The 20,215-nt window shown below is 44.2% G+C and overlaps 1 protein-coding gene across 1 annotated transcript in view; it reads left to right on the top strand.

Annotated features, from left to right (window-relative positions):
* Nucleotides 1-214: 214 nt before the first annotated feature.
* Nucleotides 215-20,215, top strand: part of LOC104624302 (inositol hexakisphosphate and diphosphoinositol-pentakisphosphate kinase 1-like) — a gene marked incomplete at its 5' end in the record, with an annotated part of 31,004 nt that continues 11,003 nt past the window's right edge. The window contains 11 exons of the mRNA XM_010291640.1: nt 215-336; nt 1,112-1,294; nt 2,223-2,364; nt 3,003-3,226; nt 4,249-4,376; nt 4,823-4,937; nt 6,379-6,486; nt 7,787-7,903; nt 8,228-8,392; nt 9,509-9,599; nt 14,659-14,781. Coding sequence (XP_010289942.1) covers nt 215-336; nt 1,112-1,294; nt 2,223-2,364; nt 3,003-3,226; nt 4,249-4,376; nt 4,823-4,937; nt 6,379-6,486; nt 7,787-7,903; nt 8,228-8,392; nt 9,509-9,599; nt 14,659-14,781 — 1,518 coding nt within the window. The remainder of the gene's footprint in view (nt 337-1,111; nt 1,295-2,222; nt 2,365-3,002; nt 3,227-4,248; nt 4,377-4,822; nt 4,938-6,378; nt 6,487-7,786; nt 7,904-8,227; nt 8,393-9,508; nt 9,600-14,658; nt 14,782-20,215) is intronic.

Below are 20,215 nucleotides of genomic sequence, written 5' to 3' on the forward strand. Positions count from 1 at the left end.
CTTTCCCAAGTTAAGCAAAGCCTGAACCAGATTTCTAGCCATCATGTATGGCTAGAACTATCTATTTTGGAGTAGCCTAAATGCTGGCTATGGAAGTAATTAATTCTCTATATAAATTTGTTATTACCATAAATTTTGTTGACTAAAGCAGTATATTCAACTGATAGTTTTGCAGGTGTCAGAATATTAATTCTGAATTTGTTCTCTGTTCCAGGTGATTATGCTGGTTTCCCTGGATGTGGCTTGCTCAGGCTGCACAGCACCTACCGTCATGATCTCAAGATCTATGCCTCAGATGAGGGTCGAGTTCAGATGACAGCAGCAGCTTTTGCAAAGGTCCTTCCTCTCGTTTGGGCATCTGTTAGTTCTGCTACGTCAGTCTTAAACTATACCAGTTCTAAAGGAAAACCTCTGGTGATGAGGAAGGAGCTGTCCTATGAGCTTCCTCCTCTCTGCTGGGAAGTTGAGGGTACACTGTGCTAATAGCAAGTGTATGGGGTGGTACTGGAAATCCAGTGTAGCTGCACATGTATGTTACCTTTAGTATCCTGTCCAGTATAGGACTCTGACCAGAGAAGGATTTATTCATGGAGTATTGCTGGTATTTGATGTTAGAGCACATCAAACCTGTTGCTGAGCATTAATTGCCTACAGAATTAGTGTTTCTTGAATGACTGCCCAGCCAGAGGGGTTATTCCTTGACTGCTGGATTTAAAAGGGGAATGAAATGTCTTTGGTGCAGTGTGGGCTGGGAGTTGGGGAGAAGACAGGCTTATCTGCAGTTGAAGCTTGAGCCAAGAGGTATCCTGTCATGACCTTAGCTGTGCTTCAGAACCTCCGCTGTATCAACATTTTCCAGCAAGCTGAGTTGGCTGCTCAACAATTGCCTAGACAAATCTGGGGCTGCTGCAGGCAGAGCTGGCCTTTTGCCTTGAACAGCTCTAGAAACATGCCAGAGTCACTGGTTACTGTAGGGTGCTGTTGGTGTAAAACTGCTTGTCAAGGACAGTTGAGATTTCACTCAAATTGACTGAAGGCTGGCCATGAAACTACCAGAAATGTTTGTTGCTTGGATTGCACGTAGCTGAAATCTTGTCCTGTGTTGCTTTAGGGTCTGTTGGCCCTGGAAGGAGAGCTGACCCCCATCCTGGTGCAAATGGTGAAAAGTGCCAATATGAACGGTCTCCTGGACAGTGACAGCGATTCCCTTAGCAGCTGTCAACACAGAGTGAAGGCACGACTGCATGAAATCATGCAGAAGGATGCTGAGTTCTGTGAAGAGGACTATGAAAAGGTAAAGTACCTGTGTGGCTTTATTACTTCCTGTATCTGGAAGTAGAATAGCATTGCTCCAGTGGTTTGACGTGAAGCCTGCTGGTATGTGAACAGTAGTTTGGTTAGTCTGAGATCAGTTCTGGTCAAAATTACAGGATATAAGCAGAACTTAGGAAGGGAAGGGGCAGGTTAATAGTCCCTGCCCTTCTCCAAGTGAAAATCCTCAGTGTTGCTCCACTGTCCCCTTCAAGAGTCATCATGGTACCTTCCTTTCCCTTTAGAAGTCCCAGTGCATTTTATTCTCATGGATGCGCTAAAAGAAAAGTTCTTGTGGTTTACTGCATGCTACCCAGAACAATCCCAGTTGTGGGATTGCTGTGGACAGGCAGTATGCCCTGCCAGATTCTAGATCCTTGCTCTGTGCATGTGTGAGCAGATCTTTTGGATACAAACCCTTTTGTGGTCCTATCAGTGTCTGATAACTGCAGAGTGGAGAGCATGGGCTACATCCAGCACAGCAACCAATAAAAGCACTATAGCTGCTTCTCCAACAAGTCCCCAAAACACTATTTTTCCCAGACTCTGAGATCTGATTGTGGACTGAAATCCATTACCGTTAAGGAACATATTTATCACCGCAAAGAACTACTTAAATCTTCTATGAAGCCCTTCTGTTCAAGCACAGAAGCAAACTGAGACAAGAGTGGATATTGTAGGTGGAGGGAGGTCTGATCTGATAGGAGCAGCTGTTTGCTCCCTCTGAGTTTGGTCCTGAGGAAGTTTTTCAAACATGTCTAACTACCTCTTGGAATAGGCCAGCTTATTACCCTCAGCTGGGAGCATAAGTTTTGAACCTAATCAGAAAGCAGTGCAGCTGCATAAGGCAGACATTTTGTGTTCCCAATTTATAAAGATACTAACTAATGTCTACTGGTATCTTCTCTCAGCTAGCACCTACAGGCAGTGCTTCTCTGCTTAACTCCATGACATTTATCCAGAACCCAGTAGAGATCTGTAACCAGGTGTTCACCCTGATTGAGAATCTTACCTCCCAGATACAAAAACGTCTGGAAGACCCAAAATCTGCAGGTGAGCATCACAAGTGGAAAGGGTCTGGAGCAGACTTATTTTTACATCTTCAGAGCTCCCAAACACCACTATGGTTTATGTTTGTAGCAAAGAAATTCTAAAGTGAAATTCTGTATGTGCTTTTGATATAGAAGGTTCCTATTCCACTTTCAACTACTGTTAAAGAGAGCTGTAATGTAAAGGAAATTATATGTGCATCTTGGGTTTAGAGTGAATGTAAACAGCAGCAGTATAGCCTGGAGAGGTATGCCTGATTTTTTCAGGCATTTCCTGGAGGGGAGCTCAAGACCATAACCAGCAAGTGTTTCAGTCACGATTTGCTCATCTCTAAGAACTGTACTAATAACAGTGCAGAGGTTTTAAAAAGGCATCTGTGGACATTTCATACGATTTATGGCAGACATAAGCCAACAGGCAAGAAGTTTCACTTTTTTCAAGTATTTCATAAGTAGCTTATTGCTGCAGGTTAAAAATCTGTGCAAGAGGACCAGTGGCTTTTCCAGTCTAGGATTCCTGTGGGTGACATAATAATCAGAGCCCTTCTGTGCTGGGAGAAGTCAGTCATAGTTGTCACTTGAAATCTGCGCAGAAGTAGTCAGCATGCATGTGAATGTGGTTTGGTGTTCTCTGCTGTTTAGACCTACAGCTGTACCACAGTGAGACTTTAGAATTGATGCTGCAACGCTGGAGTAAGCTGGAGCGAGATTTCCGCATGAAGAATGGGCGTTATGACATCAGCAAGATCCCTGATATCTATGATTGCATCAAGTATGATGTACAGCACAACTGTGCACTGAAACTGGAAGGCACAGCTGAACTGTTCAAACTCTCCAAAGCCCTGGCAGATGTGATCATACCCCAGGTATAGCCTGTCCTGCCTGTGTGACGATGTCTGTGGTGTCAGTTTCTGACCCTTTCCCTGTCTGTTTTTTCTCGATTCTCTTGCACATTAACTCTCAAGGCAGTGTATCATAAGTATTTCTCAGACACATCTCTTTAGTGTTTGTATAAGGCCAAAACCGTTTATGACTTAAGATGTGGCAGGGCTGGCTTCCTGGATGAGGATTCTGGCAGCGTCAGAATAATGAACAGCTGATGCAGCAGCCTTTCCATGTTCATCATAGTGCATTATAGCACAGCTTTAAGCTGAGTGTGTGTGCTATAGCAATATGCCATTCTCCACATACAAGATTGTACGGAGGAAGAGAGATTTCTGTGTTAAAGTGAAGGCTTGTTCTGGCAAGTTTGTTATTCTTGTCAAACTAGAAGTTGTTCAGTTTGCAAAGTTGGCTTGCTTCTTGCCAAGTTTCTGCCCATGAACATGGGAGGGAAAAGAGGGCCACATGCAACAGATCTCTGTATTCACCATTGTTCTGTCCCAGTTCTGGCAGCAATGCTTTGTTTCTATGGGCTGAGCTTCTACCAGCAAGGTCCAATTGCACTTGTGCCCATGTAGAGCAGAAGTGGTCTTCTAAACTTTTTCATAGTGTTTCTAATGAGATGCAGTTTGACTATTTCCAGCATAGAACTTGAAGTTTTGTCTTTGCAAATAGCAGTTGTTGCATTAATGCTCATGCCAAGTCAGGGTATAAGTTTGTGTGTTATGAGAGGAGGTTCCCTGATGGTAGTTGCACCTCTCAGCTGTTGGAAGAATACTGACAATCATGTCTAGGCAGATTGGGGTTCTTGGAGGAGTCTCTGTCCTCTGTTACCCTTGGCAATATGTGGGGAAAAAAGAGGAAGGTATTGAATGACATTTCCCTTTCTATCCTTGCTTAACTGTAGTGGTGCTTGTGGACGTGACTTTTGAAGTCCAGCCTTCCTTCATGTGAGGATGTTGCAAAGAACCCAGGCTCAAGGGTATCTGTTGTTTTATTCCTGCAGGAATATGGGATTAATAAGGAGGAGAAACTGGAGATTGCTATTGGCTTTTGTCTTCCTCTCATTAAAAAGATCCAGTTGGACCTACAGAGAACCCATGAAGATGAGTCTGTCAACAAACTACATCCCTTGTAAGGATTGTGCTGCATGCTGCTGCTGGTGGGGAGGGCAGCTTTGGAGCAGTGTGTGGGAACCATGCCAGAATAGTGTACCGGTGTGGAAGGAGGCACTGAACATACGCTGAAGGACACATGAAGGGGACTGATGAGTGGGAATGTGGTGCCACAGAAGCTTAAACCCATTGTAGTTGGATGGTGGTGCCTTCATCCCTGTCTCTGCAAGGGGCAAGTGCTAGTATGTTGAGGCTACCTCTGTCCCACCATGTGTCTCCATTAGAATACCATAAAACTTGCGACTTCTATGCCCAATGCTCTCACTGTTTGTTCTGTTCCCGCTGCTCTTTCACAGTTCCCACTGTGGAGTTATCTTATTCCGTTAAGTGTGCAGAAATGCTGCTGTATGATAGGTGGCAATTCATTGACAGGCTATGAGTAACACTGGGCTGATTTTGGTTTAGGTACTCAAGAGGAGTTCTGTCACCAGGTCGCCACGTTCGGACACGGCTCTACTTCACCAGTGAGAGCCATGTGCACTCTCTGCTCAGTATCTTCCGCTATGGCGGGCTCCTGGATGTAAGTGTCCCAGCAATGCTCACAGAGTAAGCCTCCCTGCTTTTATTCAGTGGCCCCTTCCAAGGTGGACAGTGTATGTTTGTAGGTTGCCCCTCTATTCAGCTCCCCCAGTAATGATGTGCATCAGTAGCCTCTGGCCAACTCCATCTCTGCTCTGTTTGCATGCTGCAGCTTTCTGCCTTTCTGGCATATAGGAGGATTGTTCTTCCTCAGTCCTGACACTGCCTGCTTTGCTTGTACAGAGGCATGTTTTCAAGAGCTGTACTGCTGATTTCAGATGAGTAGACCACTGACCTGTATAGGAGGATAGCAGTATGAAGCAATGGGGATGAGGGAATTTGTCTCTTCCTGCTTCCTTCAACCCTTTATTTCAAGAGCTTGGCCCTGTTATTTAGTGCCAATTCCAAGTCAAGAAAATCAGTTTGCTTACAGAGGAAGTGACTTGAGGTTGCAAATGCATGGGGGTGCTCCCTCTACCAGAGGGACAGATGACGTGTTTTTAGGGGACTAACTCATCCAATTTAACCTTCCCTTGCTCTTATAACCTGCTTCCTGAAGGAATTGTCATGCAGACCCTGAGAAAAGCTCTGCTTTAGACTCTTTGAGAGGCTCTCTGATTTATCTTCCCATTTTAAGCATGGTGCTCTGAAATGCCTTGAGAGTTTGGGCTTGCTTAGCAGGCAAGGTTTCTGATGTCTGTGGAAGCTCAGTGTATCTGTAGACAGTGATGCAAGTACCTCTGAATTTCTCACTGAGTAAGATGCTACTTTATTCCCCAACTTAAGTATCAGAGGATGCTGTGTTGCCAGCACAGGGATATTAGGCTGCATTTGGGTTCCTTTGTACTGGTGGGGTTCATTTCATGTCCATCAAGGTGATGATGCTACACAGCAGCATGAGCGCCACTTCAGGTATGACCATTCCCTAGCAGTGTGGAGAGACAATGAGGGGTGGGCTGCCCTGCCTTCTGGAGCCCAAGGGTCCGGTGTGGCTCTGTAGACTTTTCATTCAGCATCATGTAAAAGCAGCTTCACTCAGTCCCTTATTTAGCACAAGTTCATCCCTTGTACTTCTTTTGAGATGACTCTCAAGTACTCTATTCTGTAGGCCACTATTTGAGACTGACTGTGTTTGGGAACCTGCTGTGGGTTATGCTTTTCTCCAGTCAGCATGGCACAGGGGGCTTGCAGCTGGATGTGCTCAGATCTGCACGTGGATTGTATGGGTAGCTGTAGTGTCCCTCTATGCAGTTGCTCCTTATTGTAAGCATCCTGCCCTCATCGCAAGGCCATCTCTCTTCATGCAACTTAAGCAAGGTGTTTTTTGTCCTGACAATGTTGTTATCTTGTGGAGAGACAAACTCTCTCAGACTCATTTCGCTGAATGCTGCAAGGTGTCTGCTGTTGCTTATTCCATGCGACTGTTTATGTGTATATATCAGGAAAACAAAGACCAGCAGTGGAAGAGAGCCATGGACTATTTGAGTGCTATCTCAGAGCTGAACTACATGACCCAGATTGTTATCATGCTCTACGAGGACAACAACAAGGTGAGGGATATAGATGTAGGATAAAATCCTTCCTGCCATGATGCAAGGCACAGTCCCTGAGAGGTGTTCATCTGGGAAGTTTGTAACCTGAGCTCTCCTCTCCACTTGTGAATAAAGATGGACGGATCATTAACACAACTGCTAGTTTTGATTTTTGGGTGGGAGGCAGTGACTCAGTTAACGCTTGTTACATGTAAGCGGAATGCCATCCTGAGCAGTAATACCAAACTTAAGTAATCAGTACTATCTATTTTAAAGCATTTTGTAAAGCAAAATAATTTGCTGTTTCTTAATAGTAATTACAAATGAACAGTAGGAATAAAAAAATAAAAGCAAATTATATTTGGCATTTTTTTCCAAATATTTCTATGAAATATCCAGAAATTCCACATTCATTAACTTTTTTTATTTTAAAAATATACTGATATAGTTAGGGAAGTATATACTGCTATCTTCAGGAAGTAAAGAGAATCATTTAAAAAACAGCCAGAATGTGGAAGCTGATGGTGATGACTGTAAGTAAGTAGGTTTGGCACTGAATTGCATGTACTGAATCCCAGGTCCTGTGACTCGGGTCCTGTACTGCAGGAGATTGTTGCGGGTGAGGGGAGCAGTCCCTTTCCTCTATATGCTATAGAGTTAGAATCGTCTATTCACAGAGCTGATACAGGGTTTTAAAGGTAGAAGCAAAACATTTCCTAGTGCTGTTTGTCAAAAAACCCCCAGAACTCTGAATAGAGCTCTTAGAAGTGGTGTAAATCTGTTAGTAAGTAGAGGTGGTGAAACTTCTGGTTTTACATCATCAATGCCAAATACTGCAAAAGTTCTGGCTTCCCTTAAAATAAATAAATAAAGTTAATATTAGAGACAGTTACTTAAATCTTGAAACAACCTGATTAAAGGTCCAGGAGGGAACCAATCTCTCCCTGCCCCAGTGTGTGCTGGTTTTGCAACAGGAGTGGATCAGAAGGGGCTGTGTTTTAGGTTTGTGTATATGTGTGTATACACACATGCACACAGAGCCCGATTCTGTTTTGGTCCTCTGGTGGCTGTTGTCACAAAATAACAACAATTTAAATGCCTCAGCTTTGTGCTAATAAGGCTATCCTTTTGGAGGAGGAAAAACCTAGAGCCATTATATTTGTGATTTCTTGTTGCTTCCACTTTCCTTCCAAAAGGATGCGCTTGGGATGCGTGCTGCACCAGCATGACGGGGTGGCCCAGGTCCAGACCATGGCCTATGCTGACAGTGGGACTGATTTTCATTTATTTACTTACTCCCTGTGCCTCGTGTTCACAGGACCCATCTTCAGAAGAGCGTTTCCATGTGGAGCTGCATTTCAGCCCTGGCGTGAAAGGCTGTGAGGAAGACAGGAACGTGCCCACAGGGTTTGGCTTTCGGCCTGCCTCTGCAGAGGTGAGCATGCTGCCTGAATGCAAACTGCCCTGCCTGCTGGGGATGTGGTGAGCACAGGCCCATCGGCAACCTTGCTGTTCTGCCAGGCTCTGCTGCTGTCCAGTCTCCAGCAGCAAATTGTCCTCTGACCTTTCTTTTGTGCCTGCAGGCTGTTAGCAGGCTATGTTCCTTGCCTAACTTTTCTAGGGTTTGTCGCGGCAGCCTTTGAGAGTGCTGGTATCCTCCTGAGCTCAGCAGAGCTGGGAGATCCAAGGCTGGAGTCAGTGCCTGGGCAGTGCTTGCAAAGGCCACATTCCTGTAGGTGTCAATGTTTCCTTACTGCAGAATGAAGACAAGAAAGCAGACCAAGGTAGCCTGGAGGACCTCTCGAAAGAAAAGGGCATCAATGAGCCGGATCATGCACAGCAAAGGTCTCCACAGCCTTCTGAGCCGGTCAGCATTCAGCGAAGATCACCACTGATCAGGAACCGGAAGACAGGGTCCATGGAGGTAACAATGCGATGGGTGCCCTTGGTTGTTCTAATGAACGTCTTTTTCTTGGTTTTGGTTTCCCGGCATTCATTTTAATGTGCCAGAGTTTGAGTTGATTCTGGGAAAGGATCTGCAGAAGTTAAAGAGGGTTTTTTTGGAAGGTAGACCTCCCAAACTCCTCCTCATTGAGGAAGGACAGGAGGAACACAGGTCAGAGGAATTGATGAGGAAGAGCAAGTAAGGAAATGCAATGAGAAACACAAGAATTATTTGGATTACATGCTCTGTAGAGGCATCAATGTACCGGCTACAAGATTGCATGCAACCTCTTCACCTAGCCGCGGTGACATCTTTGCCTTCCCTTAGACTCCAGCCTTTGCGTATCACAGTTCAGCTCCGCATTTCTTGTTCCTGTCTCCCATCTAAGATCTCATGCAAACTGGAGCTCCCTGCTAACCAGTGTGTTTATTACAGAGTGTTTAAACTGTTACAGCATTTCAAACTGTCCCATTGACTGATCTGCTAAAGTAACAAAGATCGGTTTTGTTGTTACTTCTCTCCATCAGGGCTGTTATGTGTCATAAGGCTACCTTCACAGTCCGCAGGTAGCTGGCACCTTCAAAGTGCTCCAGGAATTGCCCCTCCTTTTGGAGAGGTTTCGCAGGCATTTTTGCTATGTGTTTTCTGAATCATTGAAAGCAGAGAGTTAGGGCTTGAGGTATTTCTTAGCTGGCTTCCATCTCTGTGTCACTCATGATGTAATCTTTGCATGCAGCACTTAGGGGCTCTTTGTAACAGGCATGTACTAAGTGAAAGAGGATATACTTTCCTGCTGCTAAAGAAGGAAGTCTATATCCCAGTGATCCCAGCAAGAGACTTGAGAGACAAGGAGCTCAGTACACAAGTCCCTTCATACTTTTGAAATCTCCACTGTTCCACAACCCAACACAAACTCGAAATTAAAATTGCATGTACACTGTCACAATCTTAGCATATGAGTACCTTTATGCTTCCTGAAAATTGTGATTTTAAGGAAGAGGTGTACTTTTCTTTACCTTCAAATGATGTATAAAGGCTTTTGGGACCAGTGGGTAACTTAGACCATGACGCTGATTATACTATCTGTCTTTGCAGGTGCTGTCAGAATCTTCTTCTAAATCAGGAGGTTATCGCCTCTTCAGCACTTATTCCAGGCAGTCTTCTGAGATGAAGCAAAGTGGCTTAGGTACTGTACTTCACCTGTAGCCAGCCTGCTCGCTGTACCTCTGTATTTCTGTGGGAATCTGTCTGTCTCTCCACATATACATCTGGCTTAAGTTCACTCTTATGCCTCTCTGTGTGTGTTATATATTCTTTTAGTGTTACTGTTTAGACCACTGTAGAGACTATTTTATTGTATTTCCTTTCGTTTATGATCTTCTCCTTCAGCATCTAGCAACAGAAGATGCACTTTTCATCCTTTATAGTATGGGAGCAATAGAGCAAGCTGCGTACTTGCAGGTTGGCCTTCTGGTTCCATGTTGTTATCCTTTGTTATACCATTTCTGAACTTGGTAGGAAGAGATGATTTTACATGAGAACTAGCGTGCTTTCTGTTCCACAAAAGAGTAGTTTACATGCAAAGCTGCTCTTCATGTAAGACTATTATATTTCTACCTTTGCTTCATACAGATCTCTTGTATGGGACAGATCTGTCATCTGCAGTGGTGTTTGACGGCTCTCTAATTGAGCTGGAATCGCTGGTTAGCCATTCTTTGCATGGTAGCCAGCGGAAGAGACTATTTCGGGCCACTTGGTGCTATCTGTCCTTGAAAGTACCATTCCTTGTCATCCTAATCTAATCTATGTCTTAACAGTTGAAATTCTTCCTGAAATATTTTTGCTAAAGCAAGATCTATTTGGAAACTGAAAAGCTGTCATGAGGTTCAAAGATAGATGTGAAACTTAAATCTTGCAGATGACTAATAAGCACCAGGAGGTGGAAATGCCCAAATTATGCCCACTTTATTTTTCTTTAAAACCATTTTTGCATTATAGCATGGCTGTAGACTTGCAGCAGTTCTGACTCATCGGTTCTTTATTTACTCTGTTATGTGGACAACCTGCAGCCAAGAGATTTTTGAAAGGCCTGCTCGTTTCTTTGTCACTTTTGAATGAGCTGCTTCTTTGGAAGCTAATTCTTACTAAGTAAAGGGAATTTTCTTTGGAGTGGTTAGTAAGTATTCCTGGAGTCTGACAGCTATGCTCCTAGCCAGTTGGGAAAATCTAAGGAGGAGTGGTTGATGCATATGTTTTCATAAAGCCTTTGCCATAGTGAATTTTGAATGTGCTATTTCATGTGGTGCATCTGCTTACTTCTGCCTTTCACAAACCACCTGCAGGATTAAGTAAACTGTAATAGACTGCCTTGCTTAGGCTTGAAGAAACCTGTTGTGTATTCTGTGAATCCATGTAAATCAATATGAGGATTTCTGAGATGGCACACAGTCAAGGAAGTGCATCTGCTTAGAGGTTTACTGAGTACATCAAATGCTACACGCAAACTATTGTTACTGTTTGGATGTCTGAGTACCAGAATGCATGTGCTCTGGAAAGCAGATATTCCAGCCTGTTTACTACAGCCTTTTCCAGGTTTCTGAGGAATGTCTATTTTGGCAATAGAGAAGACTACTACTCTAACTGGACCCTTGTACAGTACTACTTTTCCTTGGCAACAAAATTTGAAATGTGATCCCAGCAGGTTTAATTTTGGGTTCTTGCCTGACTTGCCGTGCTGGGAAGCCTTTGCTGGGCACTCTCCCAACTGTGAAGCTCTGCAGAGATAAAACTTTGAGTAGGAATTGATAGACCTCATCTGTGATGGTAAACCTCTGGACACTCAGCTCAGCCATCATTCTTCTCTATGTTGAGCAGAAGAGACCTGTAATGCAACACTAGCTTGCACAATCTCCTGGTTATTAGGATGTCTGTATTTCTGTGAATGTCACTTAACATGAGAACTTTTAAGAATGATTCCTCTTCACCTATAAAAGTCAAGCTCTTCAAGGAATCTTCCTGATTCCTCTCCTGTTTGTTTTGAAGAAACCTAATTTCTTCCCACTTTAGGATATGAAATATGCTCTCTGTGGGAGAAATAATATAGAACTCACAGGAGCTTGAACTTTGGCTTTAATACTTGTCTCAGCAGCTCTGCTATGAGCGGGTTAATTCAGATACTACCTGCTGTTTCTGAGCTTTTCTGAAAGTGAGCCTATCTCCTGTTGCCTGATCTTGTCAGTGGCTGGCTGGTGTTATCTCTGGGAGAACGGATTCTCTGGGAGAATGTCTGTTCAGGTATAACCTCATATGTTTAGGCATGCAGGAGTGGGGAGCAGGACAGAGCTCCTGTAATAACCCTGCTGCCATACCTGCCAGAATTGTGTCTTTGCTGTAATTTGAAAAAATGCCTTGAAATCTCAGTGTGGAAAAGGGGTGGGCTGCAGCTTGCTTTGTCTATGCAAAGTGGTGCTTTAGAGTATGCCTGTTTTTCTGGGCGGGAGCAATTCCATTATTGTGGATTGTCTGCAATAGTGTGCATGCTTCTAGCTTGAGAAGCCTAGGGAAGTTTCAGTGCCTTATTTGCTTGCAAGAACACTTCAAAATAGGGTAAAATCACACCTTGCTGTTTGAGCAATAGAGCTGGTGTATTACTGGTGGGCATGAAGCTTTGTGCTGAGACTCACATTCCTGTAGGGATTTTTTAAACATCTGAAACATTGGATGTGCATCTGAAAATTAATTATGCAAAAAAGATCCAGCACATACAGTAATTTCTAGGAAATGTTACTACATCTGAAATCCAAATGGCTAGTGTATCATTGTGTTCTTTAGGATGCATGTGTGTGTTAACTTTCGCTACAGTGGTCTCCTAGAGTTCACTGGTGACAATTGCTGTCGTCCATAGAGTCATCTTTGTAAATTCTCTTCTGGATTAAGGGTGCTAACAAAATGCCTCTGTCTACTGTACGATAGCAGAAACACTGGGGTATCTTTAGCTTAATGATTAGTGGCACAAGGCTGCTAAAGATAGAAAGTAATAAAAATCTTCTGTTCCATTTTTATCTGCCAGTAAATAAGTCTGTTGGGTTTTTTTTGTTGTTTGTTTGTTTGTTTTTATTTAAGCCATGGAAGGATGATTAGGAGCATCATCTTGGCTGCTGCTTGACAAAATTTTGTTTGCATTCTGACATATTGCAGTTCATGCTGAGTCAGAACTGATCTTTAATTTAAGGCGTTAGGAGGAAATTTTCTAAGATTTGTGTACCAGTCACCTTGCAGGCAAGAGTTCTTTGTCCGATTGTCCAAGGACACACATGTGATACTCTGTTCTGTGGAAAGCTACCAGCAGTGTCATGGTGGTGGAGCAACTTAACTTCAGTGCATACGAGAACTCTGTCAGTCGTACCCCACTGTTCCCAGGAGCAGATATTGTCAGCTTAGACTGAGCTTACATGTGAATAACTCAAAACTCAGGATCTGTGTGTTTTCTCCAAAGAAGTTCTAGCTAAGAAGGAGCTTTACAGAGACAGATCTGGGGTCCTGAAGAGCAAGGAGTGGATGCCATCAGGCTTAGGGATTTCGTTCTTCCCCTCTATTCATCTCTTGTGAGACTGTGTCTGAAGTACTGCTGTCCTGTCCTGGGCTCCCTAGTGCAAGAAGGGTGTGGACGTAGCGGGTTTAAGCCCATTAAAAGGCAGTGGAGGTGGATAGAGCCTGAAGAACTTGACCTGTGAGGAGAAGCTGAGAGAGCAGGGCTTGTTCAGATCAGAAGCTGTGGAGAGTGGAGACCCTAATGCTGTTCAGCCACCTAAATGGGAGGTTGCAGAGAAGACAGAGACAGACTGCCCTCCAAGGCGTGTGGTGATAGGATGAGAACCAACAGGCGCAAGCTGCAGTATGGGACATTCCAACTAGCTAGGAGGAACAATTTTTTTATGGTGAATGTGCCAGATATTGGACTGGAGACCTGGAGAGGTTGTGAAATCTCCTTTCTTGGAGATACTTAAAACTTGACTGGACAAACACTAGCAAGCTGATCCAAGTTAGCCCTGCTGGGCCATTGGGAAAGAAGCCTCCAGAGGTTCCTTCCAAACTGAATCATGCTATGAGGCTATATTTTAGAATCAAGAGCTGCTTGCAATATAGGCAGGATCTTTTTAACAGTAGTAACTGTTGCACTGTTCCAGTTAAATACTAATAAGCAGTATGTCATTTTTTTTTGCCTTGGCAGACAAATTTGGACAAGATCAACCTGCTTGTTTCTGGAAGCCTTTTGTATGTGGAAGTAATGTTGTTTTTAGCAGTTGGTATTCTCAGTAGAGAATGCAGCACCAAGATGGTTTAGCAGAGAATTTATAGCCAAGCAGTGGCTTTGTCTGGCCCATAATAAGGTTTTGTCTCACTCACAATTGCTGTCCTCAGTCAAAAGAACTGCGTTTCAAATGCCCAATGTTCCCTAAATATCACATAAAGTCAAGTCACTCCGCAGAACACTGTGCCTTGGAGAAGCAAACACCAGCAGTTGCCAAAGACACCAGTATTAGGTTGCTCTCCTATGCATGAGGCTGTCTTGCATGCCATATTCCTCACCATAGGGTAAGCAAAGTTCCATACTGTGTGTGCATCTGGTGCTTTGCAAGGGTGATTCATGGAATAATTGGACCTACTCTGGAGTAGCAAGACATGACCAAGTGGATGTGAAATATCATCTGGGTAGCAGCTTGTGAAAGGAAGCTTTCTGGTCACATTGATTTCCTTACTGCTTGACAGAGTGATTAATTCAAATTTGATGACCAACAGATCAGGCAGTCCTTGCTTCTTCTCAGTGTCCTATAGAAAAAGGAGCTTTCCAAAGAGAAAGGGTAGAAGGGCAGAGAAATGAAACCCTGTGACATGAACATCAGTGATTTGGCATCCTGGCTTTCATGACATGAGTATGTAGATTTGCTGACTGGAGGATGTCAGGGTGTTTCTCATAGGTCAGGGCAAGAAAGCCAAATGGAAAAAAAAACCCTGGATGGAGTTAGGAACTTTCCCAGTGCTGAGTTTTGCACTGCCCGTTGTGCGTTTGGCACTAGTGAATTTAGAATGGGGAATACTGCCTCCCTATGCTCCTGGGCATCATTTTTTTTTCCCTGAGATTGCCTGCGAAGTGGCCAGTTCATTCCTCATTCTTTGACTAACCCTGCTTTTCTGTAGTTGCATGCAGTGGAGATATAATACTAACACCTTCCATGCCTTTCCAGGGTCACAATGCACCGGCCTGTTTAGCACCACTGTGCTGGGAGGCTCCTCCAGTGCCCCCAACCTCCAGGACTACGCACGCAGCCATGGCAAAAAGTTTGCCAGCAGCCTGACATACAAAGACGGTATGTGTGTTCCCCATGCAGCAGATGGTTAATTTGTGGACTTTGGTGTCCCAGGGTGCTACTGAGGCAGACTAGACTGCTAAGAAGAATGACAGTTGAATGTGTATATTCGCCGCATCTACAGTAATGCATTTTATCATATCCCAAGAAATTGTGATCCTTGCTAGGACAGAACAGGAGCTGACATTGTGTGAGGAGTTTTATGCTGATGTATGGTATTGCTGGGGTCTGATTTTGGTCTGACATTTTAATACTGGTTGTTGTTGTAGAGGAGGATTTATTGGTCTAGATATTAACTAAGTTTGTCCTGGTATAGAATCCACCGCATCACATCACGTTGCTTACCTTGGTGATCTTGCTGATGCTAAACTAAGCTTTTGTGGAGACAGTAATCCTTACCCCACAGAAGATGGAGCCGTCTCAAAGGCAGAATGATATGCTTGGGGGTGGATAAGATGGATGCTAGAGTAAGGCTGGGCACACAGAAGAGTCCAAGGTAGCTTGTCAGAAAGCAAGTGTAATAGGCCTGAAATGGTTGAGGTAAGTGGGATACTTGGATGAAACACTGCAAAAGGACCAGAAAGTCTAGTTATCGTGCAGTTCTGCAGAAACTGCCTTAAAGTTCAGCAAGACTGTGGTAAAATGTGTTTGGGTCATTAGTATAAAAGTTGCCTGATGCATCTTTCAGGTTAAGGGGTGTTGCCAGCTGCAGATTGATCTGCAGTTAGTACTAGTGCGTTATGCACTAAGAAGCAGAGAGTGTGTAGCTACTTTCAAGGAAATCTGAGCACCGGGAAAGACTGAGGTATCCTGGAGGAATTAGAGGATTGTAATGCACAAGTGCAAGTGTCTGTTGTGGTCCTGATAAGAAAGGCACTCAGACTCTGTAAGTACTGATTAACATACCATTTGTTGGAGCGCTGAGCTGACCAGCATTGACCAAACTGCCTCATGGATAGGATCTGCACAGTTTGCTATGCCCTAGCTGGAAATTCACCTAACGTTGCACAACTTGGGCTTCCTAGCATCTGAATGGATGTAAGATTATCTGTCCTCTCTTTTTCCTTTTTGTGTTAGTTCTAACAAATGGTTTTTTAATCAGTACAGAATCTGAGTGCCTTTCTTACCAGGATCATAATGAACACTAGCACTGGTGGATTACAAAGTGAGGAGATGATTAAGGCAGTAATTTGGGGCCTTTGGGGAAGACAGGAGGTTGGTTCATTTGGATTTTTGTCCAGATTTGAGACAAGGAAAATGGCCTAGCAAATCAGGGTGGAAAGGTGCTATCCAGTTCTCAGACCTACTGGAACTTCAGAAATGCCATTTTATTGAGACCATTATGTATACTGGCTTTCTGTGCTGCTTTTCACTGTGTAAGAGGAAACTGAGTTGCGTCTCACCTCTTCAGGGAGCTCCCTAGCACACAACAGGCACTAAGTGATAGAGACAGGGAGGGTGAACTGGGAGGATTTTAAACCCTGCTATATCAGTCTGAGCTGCTCAAAGCAGCAAGTGCTGGCTACTTATAGGTCCCAGAATAAGCTTATGGTGTTTGGCATAAGATATGGGTTTGAATACCCGGAGAGCCACTGAAAAGTGTGGCCACGGCTCTGGCTGCTTTTCTTCCATAACTCTGCAAGCAGCGTGAATCCAAGGCAGCACTAATTCGCAGGGAAAAGCATCAAAGACTGGTTGCTCGGTACCCAGCTAGGAACAGAACAGATTCTGCTCAGTCCTGGTGCTGTGCTGCCTTTCTCTGTAGGCTGTGTAATAGGAGCGTGCCTGCAACTGCCTACTTGTATTCAAGGTCCAGGGCAGAGTCCTGCTGCTTTAGCCTAAATTCAGTGACAAGGTCTCTGCGTGCTGAGACGTACCCTCAAGTACTTAAAAGACAGACTTATTTAACTAGTATGTGACTAACACAGCCCAGAATTATTCATCTTGATGTTACACTTCTTTTTTTGTATTTCTTGGTATGCAATGGCACCCTGTGCTACCAGCGCCTTGCTGCAATTAGAGCAATTGTGAGGAAGAAGCGGGGGGCTTGGGAAAACAAGTAGGAAGCAGAAAGAGCAGAAAGAGCGTTTAGCTTCTGGGGAAGGTAGTCTGGAATGTGAAATAAGCCCTTGATCTGCATGTTCAGGCTTAAACGAGCACCAATGAAATGCTGAACAATGGCATTTAAACCAAACATCAATAGAGCTGAATACAGTAAGTGACACAGCAGCTACAGCAGACTCTTGGAGTACATTTGTATCAAGGCCTTTTTCACAGTTTTTGGGCTAATAATGTTTAAAAACCTTCAGATTCTGAAGAACATCTTTGCATGAACTCTCTGATATTTTTTCGTGGCTGTGATGCTTCAAGGTGTGGTGCATGGCTTTAGCACTTCGTCAAAGACTTGCTCAAGTGAAGTTAAAATGGCCCTTATTTGTGAAGCTTTTTTTTGCTTGGGGCTGGAAGAGGGCTCAAGAACACTTCAGTGGAAAGCTGTGTTCCGAGCTCAGGTTGAGGGAAGGTCCACTGATGGCTGTGATTTGAAGTTAGCTTGTCTGAAGCCAGGGATCCAGTAAGCTATGTTGCACTACCATTTAAATTGATGTGCTGTAAAGGCAAGGGGGGATGTGGGGTGGAATGGAGATGGTTACCAGCTGGCTGACTGCAGCTTCAGGACTTAGACACTTCTAAGGGATTGCATGTGTAGGGAAGATTGTCATGCTCTCTTTGTTGAGTTTAAAGAAAGAAAAACAATTTTTTGGGCTGTTATGCTGGTGAAGGAAATTGCAGAAAGTTTGAGACTTGGTTTAAATATATTATTTGGCCAAGTCAGTGGCTGTAGCTAGGGAAGCACAATGGGGATGTGGAGCATAAATTGATAGGTGTATCTCCTAACGTTGGTGTAGAGGGATAGGCATACAGACCCTATTGATTAGGTAAAATGGATGCATGAAATATTTTCTAATATTTCCTAAAAGTTCCTAAATAGCAGCAGAAGGTATGAATGGCTGGGGTCTCACATGAAATCCTACACACTGATTTAGGGCATTCTTTCCCATGGTAGCTGAGGAATTTCCAGAGTGGGAAATTCAGTCTTTTTTTTTTTTTGTGCATATGGAGGCTAATCCATGTCTTTTAAAGCTCATCTTTTTGCACCCCATTAGATGCATAGAGTCTGTTCTTGCACTGTCCTTCCAATGTGTGATTTCTGTGGGAGAGCTTGGCCTGGCTGGGGACATGGCCAGGAGAAGCCTGAGAACCACTCTGACAGGTGTATCCCACAACCTCTTCTGTACTGAAATGCTTTGAGCAACAGAACTGTAGAGGCATGTCTTCATGGGTCTTCTGTTTGTTGCCTAATTAGTTGATTTAGCTTTAAACTCATAAATAGCTCTGTTAAGCTTGCATTTAGAGGATGTTTTGAGCTGCACTTACCTATGCCAGGGCTCTTTAGTTCCTCTGCAGAAAGGTGGTTGTTTCCCTTGGGCAGCAGTGAATCCTGAGAACTATCCTCCTGTGGTGCTGCTGCTTGCTTGGCCATGTGTTCCCGTGGCTGTGAACATGGCCTAACTGCATCTTGCACTGGACTAAGTCTGGGTTGCTCTTAGGGTGGCTGGAAGTGTGGTGGGAAGGTGTGAGATGCTGTCTGTGATTGAGAGAGTGTGGCTGAGGCCTTTGTAGTGTCAGGGGAGACCCTGGCAGGGCAGTACAAGGGAAGTGGGGAGCCGGCAGAGTGTGAGGAAGCCAAGAGATTCAGTCAGACCCGCAGGTAGAGAGTGCCAACGGGAGCATGTGTTATGGGGATCAAGAAGAAGGTGAACCTGAAAGGGTAGTTGCAAGCATATGAAGATCGGGGATCCTTAGAAGCAGGCTGTTAACTGAGATGATCTGTTTTTATTTCCTCAGAGCTCTTGTCTATGCCAGCCGTAAAACGATTTTCTGTGTCGTTTGCAAAGCATCCGACTAATGGTACGTTTGCTTCCTTGATTTGACGTTTCCTCACACTTCTAACCCTATGCTCACATTCAGTTGTCTCTGCACAAACTCTCCTGTCAGCCTTCTTGTGATTTTTTTGTGTCTGTGTATCTGGTGTCCAAACATGCTTCACCTTCCCCCATTGTCTTGTTGTGACTTAACTTGTTCATTCATCCTCTGTTACTGCTCAGTGGTTCCTCTGCTGTCCCCCAAGACGTTTGTGTCCCAGGCGAAAAAGCAAGAGCAGTGGCTCTGTGAATGGACTCCTAAAGCAGCCTTTAATTCCACTGCTGACATTAAGGCCTTCTTTCATTCTTCCTTTTTTGGGGGTGGGGGTTGGGATGAGAATACTATTGGATTGGGGAGGGCAGGGGCAGATATCCACTCCATATTCTATAAGAGCATCAGCAGCTTAGGTCCTCAGTTTCTACAATGCAGATCTGCAGGACCAAAACAAGGGTAGCCTGAGGCTACCCATGTGTCACCTGGAAGAGCACAGCCTACGGTGGGAGAGAAGGAGGTGCTAACAACATTCCCTCTGCACATGATATTCCTCAGCACAGTCATCTTAGGAGTACTGGTAACCTCATGGCTTCCTATTTGCAAACTTGTCTGTTAGGGTGGTCCCTTGGTTACTCCACGCATGGTGGTGTTGGTGGGAATAGGCTCACCTTTCCTGCAGACGTTATCCTGGGAATGGTGTCTCTCCAGAACTTTCACTCGTCTGCTGTTGGTGGACAATGCTGGCTTGGGCCTGTTGCCTTCTTGAGGTAGGAGGGGATCAGCACCATGTCACCCAGGGTGTTGTAACCTGCTTCACTCCGGTCATGCTAGGAGCTATGAAGAGGCTTGGTAAAGGAGGACGTTTGACAGTGCTTCTGTTGACTTACTCTCTCTGCTTCATATTCTTACTAACCTAACACCTGAACTGTGAGTCTTTTGATGTTAAAGACCTTAAGCTCTGTGGTAGCAGATGCCTTGAACTAGTGTTTATTATCCAAGTCTTGCACAGAAACTTTTGAAAAAGTTTGTTTCACAGTACCACTCCTATCTTATGGCTCCTGCTGTTGAGACAAGTTAGAACCAAAGCAGATCACTGAAAGATAGCAGGTTAAGTATTTCTGTCTTATGTGATCAAGGCTGCTTCTGCAATCTTGTTGCCTGGCAAATATGAAGAAAATTTGCTCTGCGTGATGTGGAAGATGAAAGAAGTTCAAAAGACTGTTATGAAGACCAAAACTTTGGGAAAGATGAAAGGGGAAGGGGCAGCTAAATGTGGCTTTATTGTTTCAAATCTCTGAAGGGAACTTATTTTCTGTGTTTGCTTGGTTTTGTTTTTCCCAGAGTGGCCAACTGCTCAGTTTGTTTGTATGTCTGGATACCATCTGAGCTCACATGGTGTACGTCAGCAGGATGTGTAATTTCTATCTCGCCAGGAAAACTTGTACCAAACACCACT

This window comes from Phaethon lepturus, unplaced genomic scaffold, assembly GCF_000687285.1.
Source record: "Phaethon lepturus isolate BGI_N335 unplaced genomic scaffold, ASM68728v1 scaffold3267, whole genome shotgun sequence".
NCBI lineage: Eukaryota > Metazoa > Chordata > Aves > Phaethontiformes > Phaethontidae > Phaethon > Phaethon lepturus.